This window comes from Lissotriton helveticus, chromosome 9 (assembly GCF_964261635.1).
Source record: "Lissotriton helveticus chromosome 9, aLisHel1.1, whole genome shotgun sequence".
Classification (NCBI taxonomy): domain Eukaryota; kingdom Metazoa; phylum Chordata; class Amphibia; order Caudata; family Salamandridae; genus Lissotriton; species Lissotriton helveticus.
In genome coordinates, this window is record NC_136070.1 from 935057818 (window position 1) to 935075922 (window position 18105).

The window sequence follows — 18105 nt, forward strand, 5'->3', positions numbered from 1 at the left end:
ACCATGTTCCCAGGTGGGGAACTCATTTGGTGTATTGCTTATTGTTCTTTCCTCCCCCCACCCGACATCTTATACCAATGCACATACTCCTTGGGCACCACCATCAAGACAAACCTCTTGGGGATACAGGTTTGCTGCCAGGCCCCCCACCTGATTTATATGGCTCCCTGAAACACGCCTGCCTATGATTAACATACTTAGCTTGAATGTTCGGTGGCCTCAATGCCCAGTAAAATGCCTGGTGCTGCTATCCTTCCTTAGGGATGCTGAATGCGAAGTTTGCCTTATCCAAGAAACCCACCTCCTTAAGGCTTTATGGTGACTCCTGCATTCCCGATGGTTTGACCTTCAATACTTTTCTTTGGGCCATGGAAAGAGGGCGGGTGGTGTTTCTTTTAGCTACACATTTCCCAAGGAAGATGACACACCCTCATACAGAACTACCTGGTAGACTCCTCTTGATGCGAATAGATCCCAATGGCCACATGTTTATGCTGGATAACCTCTATGCCTCAAATGACCACCAAGAAGCCTTTATTAAGGATGCCATAGGCCGTGTTCTTGCCACCCCAGACTGCTTGAAAGTCACTTCCCATTCATCTGGGCCTGACAAGGCATAGGGTACTTGGGCTTACAAATTCACCCCACACCTGGGTGTACCGCTGAACGCAATTATGCTGCGCTGATGGCAACTGCCTGCTCTGACCTCTCCAAGTGGAAGGGACATGGCCTCTCCTGGTTTGAGCGCCTAGCTACTGTTATAATGACACTCTTACTAAAGATCCTTTACGTTATGCAAATGTTGCCACTCCAACCCCCACCACATGTACTCGATAAGTTACAATGCCTCCTTGAAGACTTTATTTGCGAGGGAAAGAAGGTATGTGTGGTGAAGAAGCAGGCTTATTTGCCTCAGTCTGAGGGTGGGCTGGAAGTTCCACATCTACTGTGCTATTATCAGGCAGAACAGCTGCACTACATGGTGGAATGGTCTAGACCTAGTACAGACATAGACCAAGCGGTGGCCAGCATCCATATTTGGAAGGTGCCCTGGCTTCAGAAACACCACCGGCCAGTAGGGGTCTATGTTTCACCAGTAGTCTGAACTATGATGGGAGTTTGCCACAGGGTGCAAGTCCAACGGAAACTGTCTACCCCCATTTCACCACAGGCACCTATTATACGCTACCCACCCAGATTCCTCTTCCCCCGCGTTGTGCGGCTCCGAGTTCACACACTGGTAGGAAGCCATCTACAAAAGGGTGGGTGACTTCTTTGACATGGATGGCCTCATGGACTTTACTCAAATCCAAGCAGCGCATTGTCTCCCGCCCACTGGCAGTATACTGCTATCCGACACTCCCACCTTCAGGTCCGCTCCCATGCTGGTAGGCCTCTTACCCACTTTGAAAAATGGGGCTTCTCACCCACTCTTCTGACACAGGTCTACTCTCTGACTTATACACATTTCTTAACACATCCCAGGCACCCTTTAAAATGCCTGCACAGTGATGATGGGAAGAGGAGTGAGTGCGCACATTTACCGCTAAAGAGTGGAGTGATATCCCCCACTGTGCCTCTGTCCGCAGCACCTCTAGCAAAGAAATACTTTTATTGGTACTATACACCAGCCAAGGGTCCCAAAGGATGAGAGATTCCTGCTGGTGATCCTGCAGTAAAATTGGTACTCTTAAGCACCTCCTTTGGCATTGCCCCAAAATAAGACATTTCTGGACAGAGGTCCTGGCAGCAGTAAGCGAAACATATCGTACAGATATCTCTAGATTCCTGAGCTAAATGCTACTGGGCCTTCCGAACACTCTGACATAGCCCCAAAAATCCACAAATGGACGCGCCATCACCTTGATGCTTGGAGCGGCCAAGAAACTCCTGCTCTCTTGATGGAGCTCAGACAAAATCTCAATGAATCTGAATTGGCTGCATAAACTGTTGGAACTAATGGGTATGGAGAAACTGACAGTGGCCATGAATACTAGCTACTGAAGTTTGATAAGACATGGTGGACCTGCATAAGATACCTTCCGGACTAACTCTAAGAATTGATCTACCTAACGTATCTGCGTGTTCTTTATCTGACACACCACAAGCACATGCCTGGCTGACCCACCGCGTGACTGGATACCCTTCGTCCTCTCCTACCCCGCTCCTCATTTTGTGATTGTATCCATCGCTCTCTGACAGATGTCATTCCCTTACACTACCCTTATTGACTCCCCACCTCCCTTTTTCAGACTCCTTCCCTCCAGGTTTCAGTTTGATTGGCTTGCCTGTTTTAGTTTGTTTATTATTCCTCACCGGCCAGAGGTTGTAGGTGGGAAGATTGTTGTACCTTTTGGTTAGACTCAATAAAAAAATGTAAACTATAAAGAAACAGAGTCCCAATGTGAAGTGTTCATCCCTGTACGCAGAGCCTATAACTCATCTTGCCTGAATGTGTGCCTGCTCCAGTATTTGTAGAGCGCATACCTAGCTGCTGTGTCACCCAAGAATTGTACAAATGAGGAGGTGTGATGACAGAGTCCAAGGATGAGAACGCTTCAGAACTACAATAGTAGTGAAAGGGAGATCGAGGGAGCTCTGCTGAATGATTGGCCAGGGGCTACTTAGGGCCAGGGTTAAGTTTCTTTTGATACTTATTTAGGCAGCAGGTGTGTCAGATTAACCGCTATATTTCCTGTATTACCCTACAACTCTCACTTACCAACAGTCCCTGCAGTGAATTACCTTACCACAGACCAAAGGCCCACCTTAGGCCTCTTTCATGGGGTCTTGACCCCTGAGTGCCCTCTCAGAATCCCTCTGCTAAACTGAGAATCAGTTCTCCACCTACAAAGCCTAAAAATATACTTCTTCATGACCAAACATCTAAATGCCTGTTCATAGTTTGACAGCAGGGAGGGGTGATGCAGTTTACAGTGGGAATTACCCAATTCAGTTAATTTCAATTCAATTCAATCGAATCTAATTCAGTTCAATTCAGAGAGATGTGTTAAAATATCTTCAAGTGCCACAGAGGGAGAGAGGAAAGAGAGATACATTGTTGGGTGCCTACTGCTAGGTGTGTTTTTCAGATATATGTGATTCCACCCATCAAGGTTCTGCGACAAGCATTCCCCATCCCCCACATGTGAATTACGCTTTACCTCTGTGAGTTTGAAGGTGATCATTGAGACAGCTTCAAAGACAGCGTCAGTGGGTCCAGTGATGGTGGTGATCCTGGAAGGAGATGGACCCTCAGAGATGGAGACCCGTGCACTGCTCTGAAACAAACAAGGGAAAGTTGGAGGCGGTGCAGTGACAGCCTTAGCAACAGTTCCTGCCACTCAATCAGCAAGAGAGGAATTGTAGAAGAATGGGTTCAGACACCTAATACTATCAGGCGTTATTTTTTCCATCCCTCACCTTGCTTCTCTTCCCACTGAAGTTTCAAAGATCATCACTTTCATATGTAAACTCACTTCAAGATAAAAAGAAATTAAACTCACTGCCTTCTTGAAACCATTCCATCTAACTATCTCTACTAGAAATGTTCCCAAGCTAGAAGTACATGTTACACATTGAAGTCAAATTTGTTCATTTCATCGTGTCTTTATTGTTCGTGATTAAAAAATACTTATAGCTGACACACGTTTCAGGCTCACACATTTTTTAAGGCTTCTCGAATTAATTTTTTGTTTGTTCTGATTGTCATGTCATCTTCACAGTTGGCAGTTTTTTTTTAGTTTTTTTTTAAATCTCTTTATTAGCATCAGATTGGTCCGTGCAAGCATACAATCACACAGTAAACTGATTACAATGAAAACGTAAGTGGTCATTATACAAGATAAGTAAGTGAAGGGCGAGACCAATAATATTACAAGCATCGCAAAACATTCTAGAACTCTGATTTTCCGTTTTCTAGATCGTAATGAAAAGCTCACGTGTGAAAAGTTGATACAAAGAGATATAACCTTTTTCAAACATAACGAAAATGAATGAGCCTTCGCGACAGAGAGAGCGACAAGCAACACATCTATCATGAGCAAGGTGGCAGCAACATTGGCATAGGCAGATGAGGGTTGATGGGACGACAAATGAAAAGACTTGGTTAATGCAACGTGTCCAAACGGGGCAAAGCAGGCAATGAAACGGAGGAGGAAAACAACCTGTACCCAACCAGCACACAGCTCAGAACCAGCAGCTCACGTCTACCCCTTTCCAACAGTGTGTACACGCTAAGCCCTTCAGAACGCAATAGTCAGCGCTCGGTTGTCCCACTAGAACAATCTAGCCAACTCCTTCCGGGACAATAGAACTAGCAGCTTGGGAGTGCGTATCTCGCGTTATCTTGCTAACATACTGTCGATATGGGCCCCAGATGTCTATCGGGCGTGAAGCAGTTGGGACCTGCGTGGAGTATTCCACACTATTGGTATTGCATTGGGCAAGGCTACGCAACCATGTCTTGGAATCGAGGATTCTTCTGGACCCCCAGAGTAAAGCTATTTCCCGTTTTGCCAGCAAGAAACCTATGGCAGCAAGTTTCCGCGTGGCACGGGGGAACTCAGCGACATACCCAAGCAGCGCAAATTCTGGCCTGGGCTGCAGTTCGCACTCTAAAATGTCGCCCAAGATGCAGTGTACCTGTAGCCAGTAGTTGTGTAGTTTTGGACAAGTCCATGTAAGATGCGCAAAATCGGCATGTGGGGCTTTGCATTTAGGGCAATTATGAGGTCTGGCTGGGTCGATTTTGTGGGCCAGCGCTGGCGTGAAGTATAGGCGCCTCAAAAATTTAAAATGTATTAGCTTATGTCTACTGTTGACGGATACCTCCTTAGTGGCGCGGCAACAGGCAGTCCATTGGACGTCCGTGATAGGAACACCCAGATCAGCTTCCCATGCCGCCCGGACCCTCGCGTCCGAAGCAGGAAGGGCCGCCATACAGAGTCCATACAACCTGGAAACTATATGGGCTCCTGTTTGTGACTGGAGTAGAAAAGTTAGCGCAGCCATGTCATCTGGCGGTAGTGGGAACGAGGAAAACTGCGCTCTAAGCATGGATCGCACTCTGGTCAGGACAAATGAATCCATAAACGTCCGGTCCGTGAAACACGGATCCTCGGACAACGAAAAAACATGTCCGTCTGGGAATAGGTCTCCTATTGTGGCGAGCTGGTATTTGGACAACGTTTTGCGGACCACTGTCTCCGCGGTGATGGGGAGCCAGTGTGGGTTCGGTAGTGGAAGGGCCGGAGAGTACAACACGTCTAACTGGAGCAGTCTACGTAGTTGCATCCAAGCCCACGATGTAGTGGACACCGTCTGTATGTCTAGCGGGTCTCGGGGTAAGCCTTTGGGCAATATTGAATTGAGGGCAAGCGGTAGTACCAAGTCCGCTTCAGGCCTTAGATATGGGATCCGAGCATCTGGATGGAACCAAGGATGTGCATAGGCGCATTGCGCGACTAGGTAGTAAAGATAAAAGTCTGGCACTCCAAAGCCACCTCTTTCATAAGGCAGTGTCAGGATGCGCCACGAGACTCTCGGGTTCTTGTCCCCCCACACCAATCGCAGCAACAGAGACCGGAGTTGGGTAAAGAAGATTTGAGTGAGCGGGATCGGTATGTTGTTAAATAAATAGAGAAACCGGGGAAGTATAATCATTTTGATTATGGCGATACGGCCAGCCATCGATAGAGGGAGGCGAATCCAGCGCGTTATATTATCCTCCAGAAAGTCCAACGCCCGGCCGTAATTCATACGAATCATGGACACCGTGTCCAGATGAATGTGGATACCCAGATATTTCACCGAATCAGCATTCCACTCAAGCGGGAACGGACATTCCCAGCGGGCTGTGGAGGGGGTGAGTGGAAAGATGTCGGATTTGTGCCAATTAATACGAAGGCCGGAGTACTCCCCAAAGCGCGTCACCTCTAGCAGCAAGGGCGTCAGATTGGTCTCCGGAGATCTGACGTATAGAATGGTATCATCTGCATAGAGGGAGATGAGTACCGGACCCGTCCGAAACTGGAGCCCGCGGTGTAGGTGGCGCTCCTGAAAGTGTCGTACCAAAGGGTCCATGGATATATAGTAGGGGGGACAGGGGGCAACCCTGTCTGGTTCCCCGGGAAAGAGGGAAGCTATCAGCGAGCGTGCCATTAAGGCGCAACCGCGCTCTAGGTGCGGTATAAAGCAACTCGACCGTGGAGACAAACAGTGACGGCATGCCCATTCGGTTCATGACCGACAGAAAAAACGACCACTCCAGGGAGTCAAAAGCCTTCTCGGCATCCAAGAACACCGCAGCCGCCGGCGTACCTGGGTCTATTCTGTGGAGCACAGAAAACAGCGTCCGTAGATTAAAGGAGGTGGATCTATGGGGGACGAATCCAGACTGGGCCGGTGAAATGATAGATTCCATAAGTAAAGACAGTCGTGTTGCAAGAACTTTCGCCAAAATCTTGTAGTCAAGATTGAGTAGGGAAAGGGGCCTATACGAGCCAAACCTCGTGGGGTCCCGTCCCGGTTTAGGAAGTAAAATGATGACTGCTTCCCGTAGCGTGGGAGGCAGACTCCCCGTTTCGAGCGCCTCCGCATACACCTCAATCAGGCGCGGTACCAGTTCCTCCTTGTACTCTTTATAAAAGTCGGCCGAAAAGCCATCTAGACCCGGCGCCGAGGAGCCCTTCAATGCATCAATGGCTTCCACAACGCAGTCCGGGTCGATAGGCATCGCCAGAAATTCTTGCATATGTTTTTCCAGGAATACCATAGAGATCTCATTGATATAGGGGCCTGGGTCGCGACAGTCAGCAGTCAGAGTGGAGGTGTACAATTCTTTGTAGTAGGATAGGAAGGCATCGCAAATGGCAGGGGTGGTCTGATGACGAACACCCAGGTCATCCACCATGTCAGAGATGTATGAAGCCTGGCGGGGAGGACGGAGCAATTGGGCCAAGAGCTTGCCAGGCCTATCTCCCTCTCCGTATTGTCTAGCTGAGTGTTGTGCGCAGAGATATGTCAGTTCCCGGTCCGCTGTGTCCCTGAACTCTTGCAGCAGTTCCAGCCTTCTCGCCTCTATCTTACCGTCTGTGTCTGTGAGCGCGTCCACGTCCAGCGTGGCAATTTCAGTCTCGATACGTGTCAGGGAGGCACGGATATCGCGCAAGGCCCCTACGTGTTTATTGATGCAAACCCCTCTAATAGTGGCCTTAAATCCCTCCCACAATGTAGTCCAAGTGTCCACTGTGCCCTTGTTGAGCTCAAAATACTCCTCAATTGCAGTACGAACGTCTTCTTTGAAGACCGGATCAGCTAACGCCTTGCCAGGGAAGCGCCATTGTTTCTCATATCCTCCCAGTCTGGGAACCAGGAGTGTTAGCACAATGGGAGAGTGATCAGACAGTGTGCGTGGGAATGATCCCCCACCCAGCCGGCCACCCCTGGGGAAAGAAGCCAATAGTCGATTCTGGTACTAGTGTTGTGATATCCAGAGTGATGGGTATATATAGGCGTTGTGTAAACGTGCCTCGATGTCAATTAGTGGGTAGTGCGTGCACATATCTGTCAGCACAGCGCGTGAGCGGGGTTTACTATCAGGGGAAGAGGAAGTACTGTCTCTGGCAGGGGTCATCAACAGGTTAAAGTCGCCCCCTATCACTAACATATCAGTGTCCAATCGTAGCAGAGCATCCTGGAGACTCTGGAAGAAAGCAGGGGAATCTGAATTGGGACCGTATACCCCAACAAAGGTGATCTTGAAGCCAAGAAGTATCCCTGTAACTATAACATATCTACCACCCTCATCCAATATACTGTCTGAGTGCAAAAATGGGACGCGCCTATGTATCAGTATCGCCACCCCCCTCGCGTATCTGCTATAGCTAGAGAAAAACCTGTGCATGCCCCAGCTTTTTGCAAAGGAGGAGTCAGACCTCACCAAGTGCGTCTCCTGCAGAAACAACACATCCACCCCATGACGCGCTGCATAGTTTAAAACCTGCCGTCTCTTTCTCGTGTCATTTAAACCTCGGACATTCCAAGACATGAGGGTAAGTCTGGAAGGACCAGACCGCTGGCCTACCTTAGCCATTCAAACCCGAAAGAATCATAGTAAAACATGTGTGTGCAGAACCGCCGCCTCCCTCCCGCAAAACAGGCATCATTCATAGAGAAAAACAGTGCATTTCCACAAGCATTAGAACTATAGCATAAAACAACCCCCCCCAACCTCCCCCCACCCAGCCACTCCTTAAGCCCTAGGAGGCTATTCCCACCCGAGGAAGAAAACCATTATCAACAGACAAAAACAGATGTCCAGTAGTGTACCTGAAAAGTAAAGACACAGCAAGAGAAAAGTACAGTACGGCTCGTGCCATGGGGGTTGGCAACGCTCCGCCATGCGAGAACCGCAACCGGGGCAACATTCAATTCTCAACAAGTATGTAAAACACTGCAAAAATTAGCAACATCATGAGATGCGTAATACTGAAGTAAATGGCCTGTCATGGAAAAAACAGTGCGGAAACAAGTCAACCCTGTCCGCTTTCAGCAAAAAGGTCAGCACTAGCCTGCGAGTCCGTGTGTGGCGGAGATCTTTGGGCATCGCCTGAGTTTCGAGGCGACCCCCTGTTTTTGTAGGCTCGACAAAAGTCCTGTGCCTCCGCAGGGGAGTCAAAAATGCGAAACTTGCCATGCACGTCCACTCTGAGCCTGGCAGGGTACAGCATTCCGTAACGTAACCCCAGTTTGCGCAAAGCAGCCTTGACACCAGTGTACTTACGGCGCGCATCTTGGACCATGATTGTGAAGTCTGGGTAGAAAGAAAGCACATCTCCCTGCCACCTAACCTCGCCCGCCTCTCTGGCAGCCTTCAGCGCCGCGTCCCTGTCCCAGAAGTTCATGATTCTGGCTATAATGGGTCGGGCGGCAGTCCTGGATTAGGCCGGGGCCCCAGCGATCTATGTGCGCGCTCCACTACGAAGCCAGCTGTGAACGTGTCTCGACCAAAAAGTTCGATTAGGAGATGTTCCACAAAAGTGTCAAAGCGTCCTGTAGCCGTCGTCTCCGCCACACCAATTATTCGAATATTATTGGGCCTACTGCGCGCTTCCAAATCTTCGTTCTTAATTGCGACGTCTTTAAGGATCTTTTCCACGCGCTCCAATCTTTTCAGCGTCGACGCAGCTCCATCCTCGATGTCGGAGACTCTGGATTCAGCCAAATCCAGGTGCCTATCGTGCAGTTGAATCGTCGCGCCCATGTCCGCCATTTTCTTTTCGAGGGTATCAAAGCGAGAGTCCAAGGCCTTGAATCCAGCACGCATCTCACCCATCATCTCAGCGACCATACCAGCGGTGTCTTTCGCCGCCGCCTGGCCCCCGGTGTCCGCAGCAGATGTAGGCGAAACCGCAGTCGTACGGAGGGACGCCGTACCAAAGGTAAGCCTCTTCTGGGTGGCATCTTTCTTCACCATGTTGGAAATGGTGGCGGGCAGGTCACTAGCACCGCAGGACCCAGAGACAGCTGCAACCAGTCAGAGTGTCGAGCACAGTCCCAGGACGCCCCAGCAGCAAGGCGTTCAGGCCGGGACCAATGGATCAGGGGCCCCCTATATCTCCTCGCTGTAGGGCTGGCCCGCACCGCAGGGGCCTCAGAGACGCCGAGGCCGAGTCACGCAGTATCAGGGGGCCTCTGTGTCGGGGTGGCCACCCCGTATGAAGCAAAGCGTTATAGGTCCCTCGTAGTAAGTAGGGTCAGAAGATGGCCGCGTCGATCACTCAGCAGCAGCCGGGAGGACCAGGACTCCGCCAAGACTGGCAGCAAATGGCAGCGTAGTAGGGGGACCAGGCACTCAGGTCAACGAGACACCAAAAGCAAAATTGGGCAAAGTCACACAGGTCATGTAGCCAGCGCAGGACCTGCAAGTGTTCAGAGACGTGTGGCAATGGTGGCCAGTGGCAGCAGCATGTGCGCTGGGGAGCGTGTAGTTCCTGGGCCCGCTGGGGGACAGACGCGGGTCTGGGGTGCGCGTTAGCGGTGGGGGCAAAGGTGACGAGCCCCCACCGAGTGCAGCGATGCGTAGCCTCCCAAGAGCGCCTCAGAGCTCGTCAGTCGCACCCCCCGTCACCCCCCACCCAACCCCGGAGCCCGCCGCCCGCTCCCCCCGCCCGCCGCCGCACGCCCCAGGCAGTCTCCGAAAATCGAGGCCCCGGCTCCCAAGGCCGGACCAGGCCGCAAGAGCCGGTCGCGCACCGAGGGACCGCCCCTCTACCAGCGGAGACCACCGGGGCAAAGCAGCAGGCCCGGGAGAGCCCAACAGCGACCCCAAGGCCGAGGGGGACAACAAAGAGGCCACCAAAAAGACTCACCAGGCGCTCCGGCGCTGCAGAGTAACGTCCCGCGAGGCACAGCAGGCCTCAACACCCTTCCGCTGTTCCGCCCGTTCTCGCCGTCCCCCGGCCACCAAACTCGGTCAGCTGCATCAGGTAGTGTTAGGGGTCGGTGTCAGGCATTTCCCGACCCCAGCGCAGTGCCGGATCTCACGTGAACGGCCCCGGTTCTCTCCCGCTCGGCGGAGCTCTACAATCAGGCGGCCATTGCGTTCGCCTGCGTAGCCACGCCCCCATCTTCACAGTTGGCAGTTGGCAGTTCCAAGCCATGCATGGCAACTGCCTCAGCTACCAAAAACACAGACTACGTGGACATAAACAGTCTAGACCCTTGAGGTCCAATTCACAAAATTTACAGTGCATTCGCCGTTTCAATAAGGCTCGAATGGGGGGGGGGGGGGGGGCGGCAGATCTATTACGCTCGGTGCAGCAAATCTGTGGAACTCCCTACGAGTAACTTCCGCACCATAGAAACAGAGACTCTCTTTAGGTAAATGGTAAAAACCTGGCTCTTTAGGGCAGACTGAGGGCCCCAGGGCCGTACCTTATGAGCTGTACAGCGTTGCACTACTGACCGCTTAGCACCAGGACACCTCTGTTTGAGGTAGCTGTCACGCTTTATAAGTGTCTGTATTATTATTATTATTCATTGCTTCTACACCCAACTCAGCAATGGCTGGTCATTGCACTTGGATCACTCAAAATCACACCTGAAGCAAAATTGGTTGAGAAAGTAACAACCATAAGACAAAGCCGTCCATGCTAATAAAATTAAAAATTAAAAATGATCCAACTGAAATTATTGTCCATTCCTCATAAATGCAAATTGCTACCACAATAAAGCCCTTGAATACCCTATTCATAGGAAGATACCAGCATGTTAAAAACATTGTTTAAACTGAAGCATTCAACACCTGGAAGAGTGTCTCACCAGTTTTAAAGTGATGTGACACTCGCTCTCCCTCAGCAACCAGCTCACCTTTAAAAGCACAGGAAGCATTCAGCCTAACTTATAACCCACTGTCAACTCGAAAGTTCCTACCATCAACACCATGAAATTCACCAGCTTAACCTTTTCAAATCATTAGATTGTCCTTGCTTTGAAGTGCCTTCAATGGCAACCATCATCAGTTGCATATACCTTCAGTCAATTTCTGTCTGCCTAGGACATTCTTGGCACTTACAGCTGCAGAAAAAGCTAACCATGTATGCTAATGATTCTTACATTTATCATGCAATACCAAAATGAAATTTCTAAGTGAAACTCGTTGCCGCTTTAATACCGTTGCAGATATATCCTAGTTGCCTTCCCAGTCACCACAGACCCACTTTGGATGCTGTTTACCTTGCCAGACGAGTCACAAAAATGAAATCAGATAGAAATTTCAAACATCTAAGACCAAAGAGCCAAAATGTGAGATCACCGAAAACGACAGAGGGTAGAATCGTCAGTCTTATTGCTGACTATGACATCATGACATCACTAAACTAACGGGCATTGCTTTGCTTCAAGTTTAGGCGAAAACTCTCCCCGACAATGATAGGACCCCAAACATAGAAGCAAAATTTACCCAGATGAGAAGCGGTGGAAAAATTTACATTCAATACTTCCAAAAATATGTCGCTCTCTAGAGGATAATGATGAGCAACTTACACCAGGGTTAGTACCACAGGCAGATGGGAAATGGTAAGGAAGGAAAAAAATAACTAAAGACAGCCATAGAGATGGATCCAGGGAGACAAAGGTTACTTAGGAGCTTGCAGCTGACCTCTGGTGTGACTCAAAGTCACCTGTTTAAAAACTGCCAGGAGGAAATAACAACCTTTTTTCTGTCCAAGGTTGATACATTTAGTCCCATTAAATTAGGTAATAATGGAACCTGTTCTTTTATAGCCCTTACAAACAGCAAAAACTGTGGTACTAATGACGAGCTAAATAAAACTAAGGGCCTGATCTAGATATGACGGACAGGTTACTCCGTCACAACGATGACAGATATCCCATCCGCCGAAATATAAAAACCCATAGGATATAATGGGGTGTTATATTTCGACAGACATGATATCTGTCACTGTTGTTATGGAGTAACCTGTCCACCAAGAACTAAATCAGGCCCGACGTTTTAATAGTATTATATGGAAAAAGGTTTGAACAAAAGAATGAAGGAACTAGGTGGATGAAGAGAAGGTGGTGATCACACAAGTGATACAGATAGAAATGAATTGAAGGAAGCGAAACGAGAAAGGGAGAGGCATGAAAGAGTTATGAAGCGGCTAGAACAGACATCACAGAAGGAGGAGAGAGAAGCACAGCCACACGTATTCTTACTTGTTCCCGGATTCCTTTGATCGTTTCTCCTTTCTGAAAGAATTAAAAGGAAAAGGAAATTGATCAAACTGTGATGAGGCCAACAATCTAGAAATCTTACTTGAGAGAAAATACATTACCTTTCCAATGATGCTCCCCACTTCCTGCAAAGAGACAGAAAGACAGAAATTAGACAGAGAGAAATAGGTGTACTTGGCTCTTCTGGTGGGGGGGGGGGGGTTGGATGGGTTGGATACTATAATGCAGAAGTGAGAAAACGGCATCCCTATTTGAGATATGAGTTGCCACTCGGGATATACACCAACATGTACTCGAAAGTAAGATGGGAAATGGATCATTGCTGATGTAAAGGCCTGCCTTGAACAGTGCTGATGATCTGCTAGCGTCCCTAATGTCGCCGCTATAAAAGGGAGAGCTACGAGATGGGGAGGGCAGTGATTAATTTCAGTGATTTAAGACCCTACCTGGGCAGCTATTGGTTTTCTGTGTAATTTGATGTCCGTTTGTTTACTAATGCTGATATGTACGCATTTTTGTTATTTTTTAAAACTCAATAAAAAACTAAAAACATCTATTTTTAAACGTCACTGACCCGTACGGGAAAGAGTTCCATCGTTATGCTGGTTATATACCCTGGATCTCTGAAGGATCCACCTATAGGAGGGGGGGCGATATTAATTGTCCATACCCTTTCTCGCCTTGTGGTTGCATACAGCAGTGAAGGTAACATTGAGTCACTGGGACGTTTAATCTTCTACTTAGTACTGGTGGCATCTCCTCTAGAGGTGAACATTATATTCCCTTCGCCATGCTGTGCTTAATTTGTTAAAAAATAAGTGCCATGACCATCGTCAGGAGGCCAATGCAGCTTGCACCACCCATTGTTCCTGCCAGCACTGCCAATGACATTACCCACACAACAACTAACCATCAGACTCTACAACTGAGACAATTCAGACTATTCCAGGCCCCCAAAGCTATATGAGTGGCTTGAGCGGGAGCTTTAGTCATTTTAAACGCATATTGAATGAATATACAACTGTTGTTGTGCTCACCTCTAAATTAGATAGACAGCACCACAATATGGCAGACTGTCATAAGTGCCGGTGTTGACAATTAAGTGCCTGTGCCGAGCACTGGAAACCAACGGCTCAAATTAAGCATGGGGTAGTAGGCTTATTTTGCAAGGTGTCAGCCCTAAGGCCCTCATTACGAGTGGACTGTTAACAGGTTTCGTCAGACATGGACAGCTACCGGACCCATCACACGTACGAATTCAGTAGGAACACTGCTGCTCAGTGGCATTACACCTGGATATTTCACCTGCTTCAAGCAGTCAAAGTCGCTGGGTGCAATAATGGGAAAAACTTGTGCAAATCAGTACAGTAAATCCTATTTCCAGATAGTAAGTGCTATTTTCCCAAAAATCATAATCAGCATTATCTCTCCGCCCTTACAAAACTATTGGGCTGGATAATAATAGCAGGATTTTTTTGGGCATTCCTAATGACAGCTTAAGCGTCAAAGGATTTTCAGTTAGAGCCCTCTCTATTTTGCTCTGCAGATGAATGACTTGTAGAGGGCGGAGTAGATTTGACTGTAATATCCATTCAATACTTGGTCTCCCTTTGGCTAGTCAACTTTGGAAGCAGCCATATGATTCTGCCACGTCCCCTTTCAATCCCTAGTCCAATTCTTGAAGGGGTACCTGACCATGAGTGTCTTCAAGTTCATCAGACTAAGAGTGTTTCCCAAACTATGGGTCGGGACTCACTGGGGGGACTCACAGGTGGGACTCAAGCCTATTTTTGATGAACAGTGGAAATCCTGGTTTATATGCAAGTAATATTTAAAATGATTAGCACTGCTGTGCACAAGTGCACAGATGCTGAACAATGCCCCTAAGTCAAGTTTTAAAACAAACCCTTGCAATTCTTCCCATGGAAGATTCCGGGTGAACCTGCTAATATTTGTTGCTGCTGTTTTTTTTACTTCAGAAAGCCATTTAAACATAGAATGTGCTCACTATACACAATCTGGGAAGGCTGGGAAGCCTTCGAGCAGCCATGCACTCTATAAATGCATATACATAAACATATACAGCCATACCACTTGTGTAAGACCTTCACTCACAGACTGAGAAATATCGATGTGGCCTAATGGCCAGAGTTGTCGTTTTTGGATCTGGGGAAGCAGGTTCAAGTCCTGGAGTTGGCTCAACATCTTTCCATTCTGGGCAAATCACTTAACCTCCTGTGCTTATAATAACATGAGTCTGACCTTATGTAAAGTAATCTGGTGCTCATCAAATTTATATAAAATATGCTCACTGGAAAAAACAAAGGTTAAAGGGATGTTACAGTGAAGATGTCAGTTAGAACATACCCCTCTAAATGAAGAAACCACTGAAATTGAGCAGTTATACATATCGCAAATAACTATAACTCGTGCCCTAAAGTAAATATAGCTAGTCTCTCACCATGCACTCCTTATGACCGCACATATTACATCACTCATGACATGTTCTATGACATCATTGATAACATCACTGCAACATCTGATATGACATCATTGATGACAACACTGAGCATGGCGTGCAAGTTGTAGTTAGTTTAGGGAATGAGTTACAGTTATAGCCCACACACAGACCTATCAGGCCAGTCTGTCGGGCACTGCCTGGTTACCCCAACGGCCAGTCTGACAGTGGGGGGGTTGGGGTCTTACATTTTCTAAAATCAGAGGCATCAACATCCAAGATTTTTCACGGGGTTTGTGATTTTAGTGAACGGATGCTAGAGGCCAGCACCTTACTCTGAAAAGTGTTACAGCTCCAGTGCAGTGCACCGTCTGCCACTTTTATGGGCAGAACAATATGTTCACAACAGTCCAATGTCAACGGGCATGGTCACGCTTGTGACATTTACAAACACCCTTATTACTAATTTATTACTTTAAAAAATCACCCCGCCTCCTGTCTCTTAAAGCTAGGACGGTTGCGAAAGTTTGACATTTTAAAAATTGGATTGTGATACTAAAATGTTTGGGAAGCATTGGTCTGAGGGCACACTCTCTGAAGATCTCTCTGACAATGGGATAGAAATTATTCTCTGAACCTCACTTCATCTTCACATGGTCTTTATTTTAGGATATTATTTCGTATTTACAAGGAGAAGTAAAGGGGGCAGTTATGGTTGGTCTAGGCCCGTAAATAAGATGGTAAAACAACAACAAAACAATGTTGTAGAAGGTGCAACTACTCTATCTTCTAAAATGAAGCTAAATCAATTTCAGGGTAAACTAAATAGGTTATTTACTGTTTGGTGGGTAGTGTCTAGCCATGGTGGCGGAGGTCATAACCTGCCAGATTTAGAGAGCCAGCCACATTTAGAGATGGACCACTGGAGGAGATCTCCGTGCCTTCTGGGGAGCTGCCACTATAGCATGTACGTTTGATGAGTGGCCACCATTCTTGATGTGGCAGATGAGCCGACAAAGAGGGTATGGATTTTGAAAAACAATAAACTCATGGCCCTAACACCTTGGCAGTTTCCTCCAAGGGTGTGGGGCCAAGTGTATTTTTTCTGGGGGCATCAAGAAGAATAAAGTATATCAGAACATCCATCCTAAACAGGGTGGAGCGTCTGAGGTACCTAAATCGATGGCCTGATGTCTGTGGGGCCCTCAGCCTAAGGTTTCCACTGCACAGCCAGAGGAGGAACTGTTGGTAAAAATAGGAGGGTTCATTTGATTCTAAATAAAGAGGGCAAACTTTCCTTACAGTGTGCTGGGTAGGGTACTTTGCCACATCTGTGGTGGAGTGCCTTACCCTGTTCACCAAACTCAAAAGAATTCCCTAAATTATTAATTTGGAACTAATGTATAAAGAAAGGATCCTGAAATTAAGTATTGCGGTAATATTCTACTGAGATAGATGTTATTAACAGGTCTGAAAAAATCGTATGGAACCATCGAGGACAGAGCTTGGCCATGAAATAATGAACCTCAGGTTTGGACAGGAGATAAAGTGTGTGGGAGTCTGGATAATTTTTTTCTTATTGTTTCCAAATTGTCATGATTTTTTTTCTTCACTTTTCCCCAGATCCACAGGGCACAGGTGGAACACTTGACAGAAGATCATAAAAAGCAATCAGGGAATTAATTCAAAAAGTTCTGAAACAATATTGTAATGTTTGAAGCAAAAGCTGAGCAGGGTGCGAAAAAGGGCCTTCTTTCAACCAGACAGGGAAACCGGCAGTCAAGTAGAGCTTGGTTGTCCTCATGCGCCAATACTTCTGCATCTATATAAGAAATCACAATGATTTTCTACACAGTTGTCGGAGTTGTTGAACTTTGTCAATTTCACAAAAGAAGCATCTTTAAATCAGCACGCTTGTGTGTAAAACCTAATTGGTACATCTACTTTAGGTCGCTGCAATGGGAGGTGTCTGACTGGTGATTTCATTCTCACAAACAGTGATGGGAGCTGACAGACTGGGGCATTTATTCTAATACACAGTGATGAAAGCTGCCCAACAGGTTTTTTTAGGCCGAGCCTGGGTAGCGCATTCACTGCACTGCGAGGCATGCTGTATTCAGGTATGGACTTGAAGCTCCGCCCACTCTCCGCCCATAATTTTCAATGGCTTGTGTCATTGTCCTTTATAAAATGTTGCTTTAAATTGGTCTATAGGCTTAGTAGTCCCTCATTAGTACTGCCTTGTTTCATATTGTAACCTCCCATAAAGACTAGCCCTCTTACTTGTGTTGTTACTCGTTAGGCTTTAATTACAGCCTCCGAGGACTATTTCTTTCAATGGTTTCACCTGCCTGCTGTTGCAGGCAAGACATGCTCTATCCTAACGCTTTATTATTATTTTATTTAATAGCATGGCACGCCACAGTGGGGGCCGCGCCTCTGTATTATTTGCAGCGGAAAACCCAGCCTCATGTTTTTTTGCACTATTTATTAACTTTTTATTGTTTTGTTAAGAAGTGCTCCATGCCGCGCTTTCACATTAATTGAGTCCACGCCCCTTTCTTCAGACAAGCCTTGTCTAAAGAAAGGACCAAGGCAGCTGTTAAAGTGAAACTGCGGAATGGGGCGCTTTTACAAAAAAAGCATTTGTTTGTCAACTTGACAAACAAATGCTTTTTTTTTTGTAAAAGCGCTCCATACCGCGCTTTTACTTTAATGGCGGCCACAGACTTTTCTTTAGAAGCAGCTTGTCTAAAGAAAGGAGCGTGGCCTCTATTAACGTGAAAGCGTGTCAAAAAAAGGATTTGCAATGCAATAGGTCTTGCATTTGCGAAAGTTTAAGATACATTTACAATGCCAATAGCTCAAACTCCCGTAAATGCGAGACCTATTGAATTACAAATGCT

The 18105-nt window shown here is 47.3% G+C and overlaps 1 protein-coding gene across 2 annotated transcripts in view; it reads right to left on the reverse strand.

Moving 5' to 3' along the window:
• The window catches only part of PCBP4 (poly(rC) binding protein 4), a 175631-nt gene that overhangs the window by 46841 nt on the left and 110685 nt on the right, over nucleotides 1-18105 (reverse strand). For both annotated transcript variants that reach the window (XM_078661160.1, XM_078661161.1), the window contains exons 3-5: nucleotides 12843-12866; nucleotides 12724-12756; nucleotides 3165-3281 (exon numbers count right to left, since the gene is read on the reverse strand). In XM_078661160.1, the coding sequence (XP_078517286.1) occupies nucleotides 3165-3281; nucleotides 12724-12756; nucleotides 12843-12866 (174 nt within the window). The remainder of the gene's footprint in view (nucleotides 1-3164; nucleotides 3282-12723; nucleotides 12757-12842; nucleotides 12867-18105) is intronic.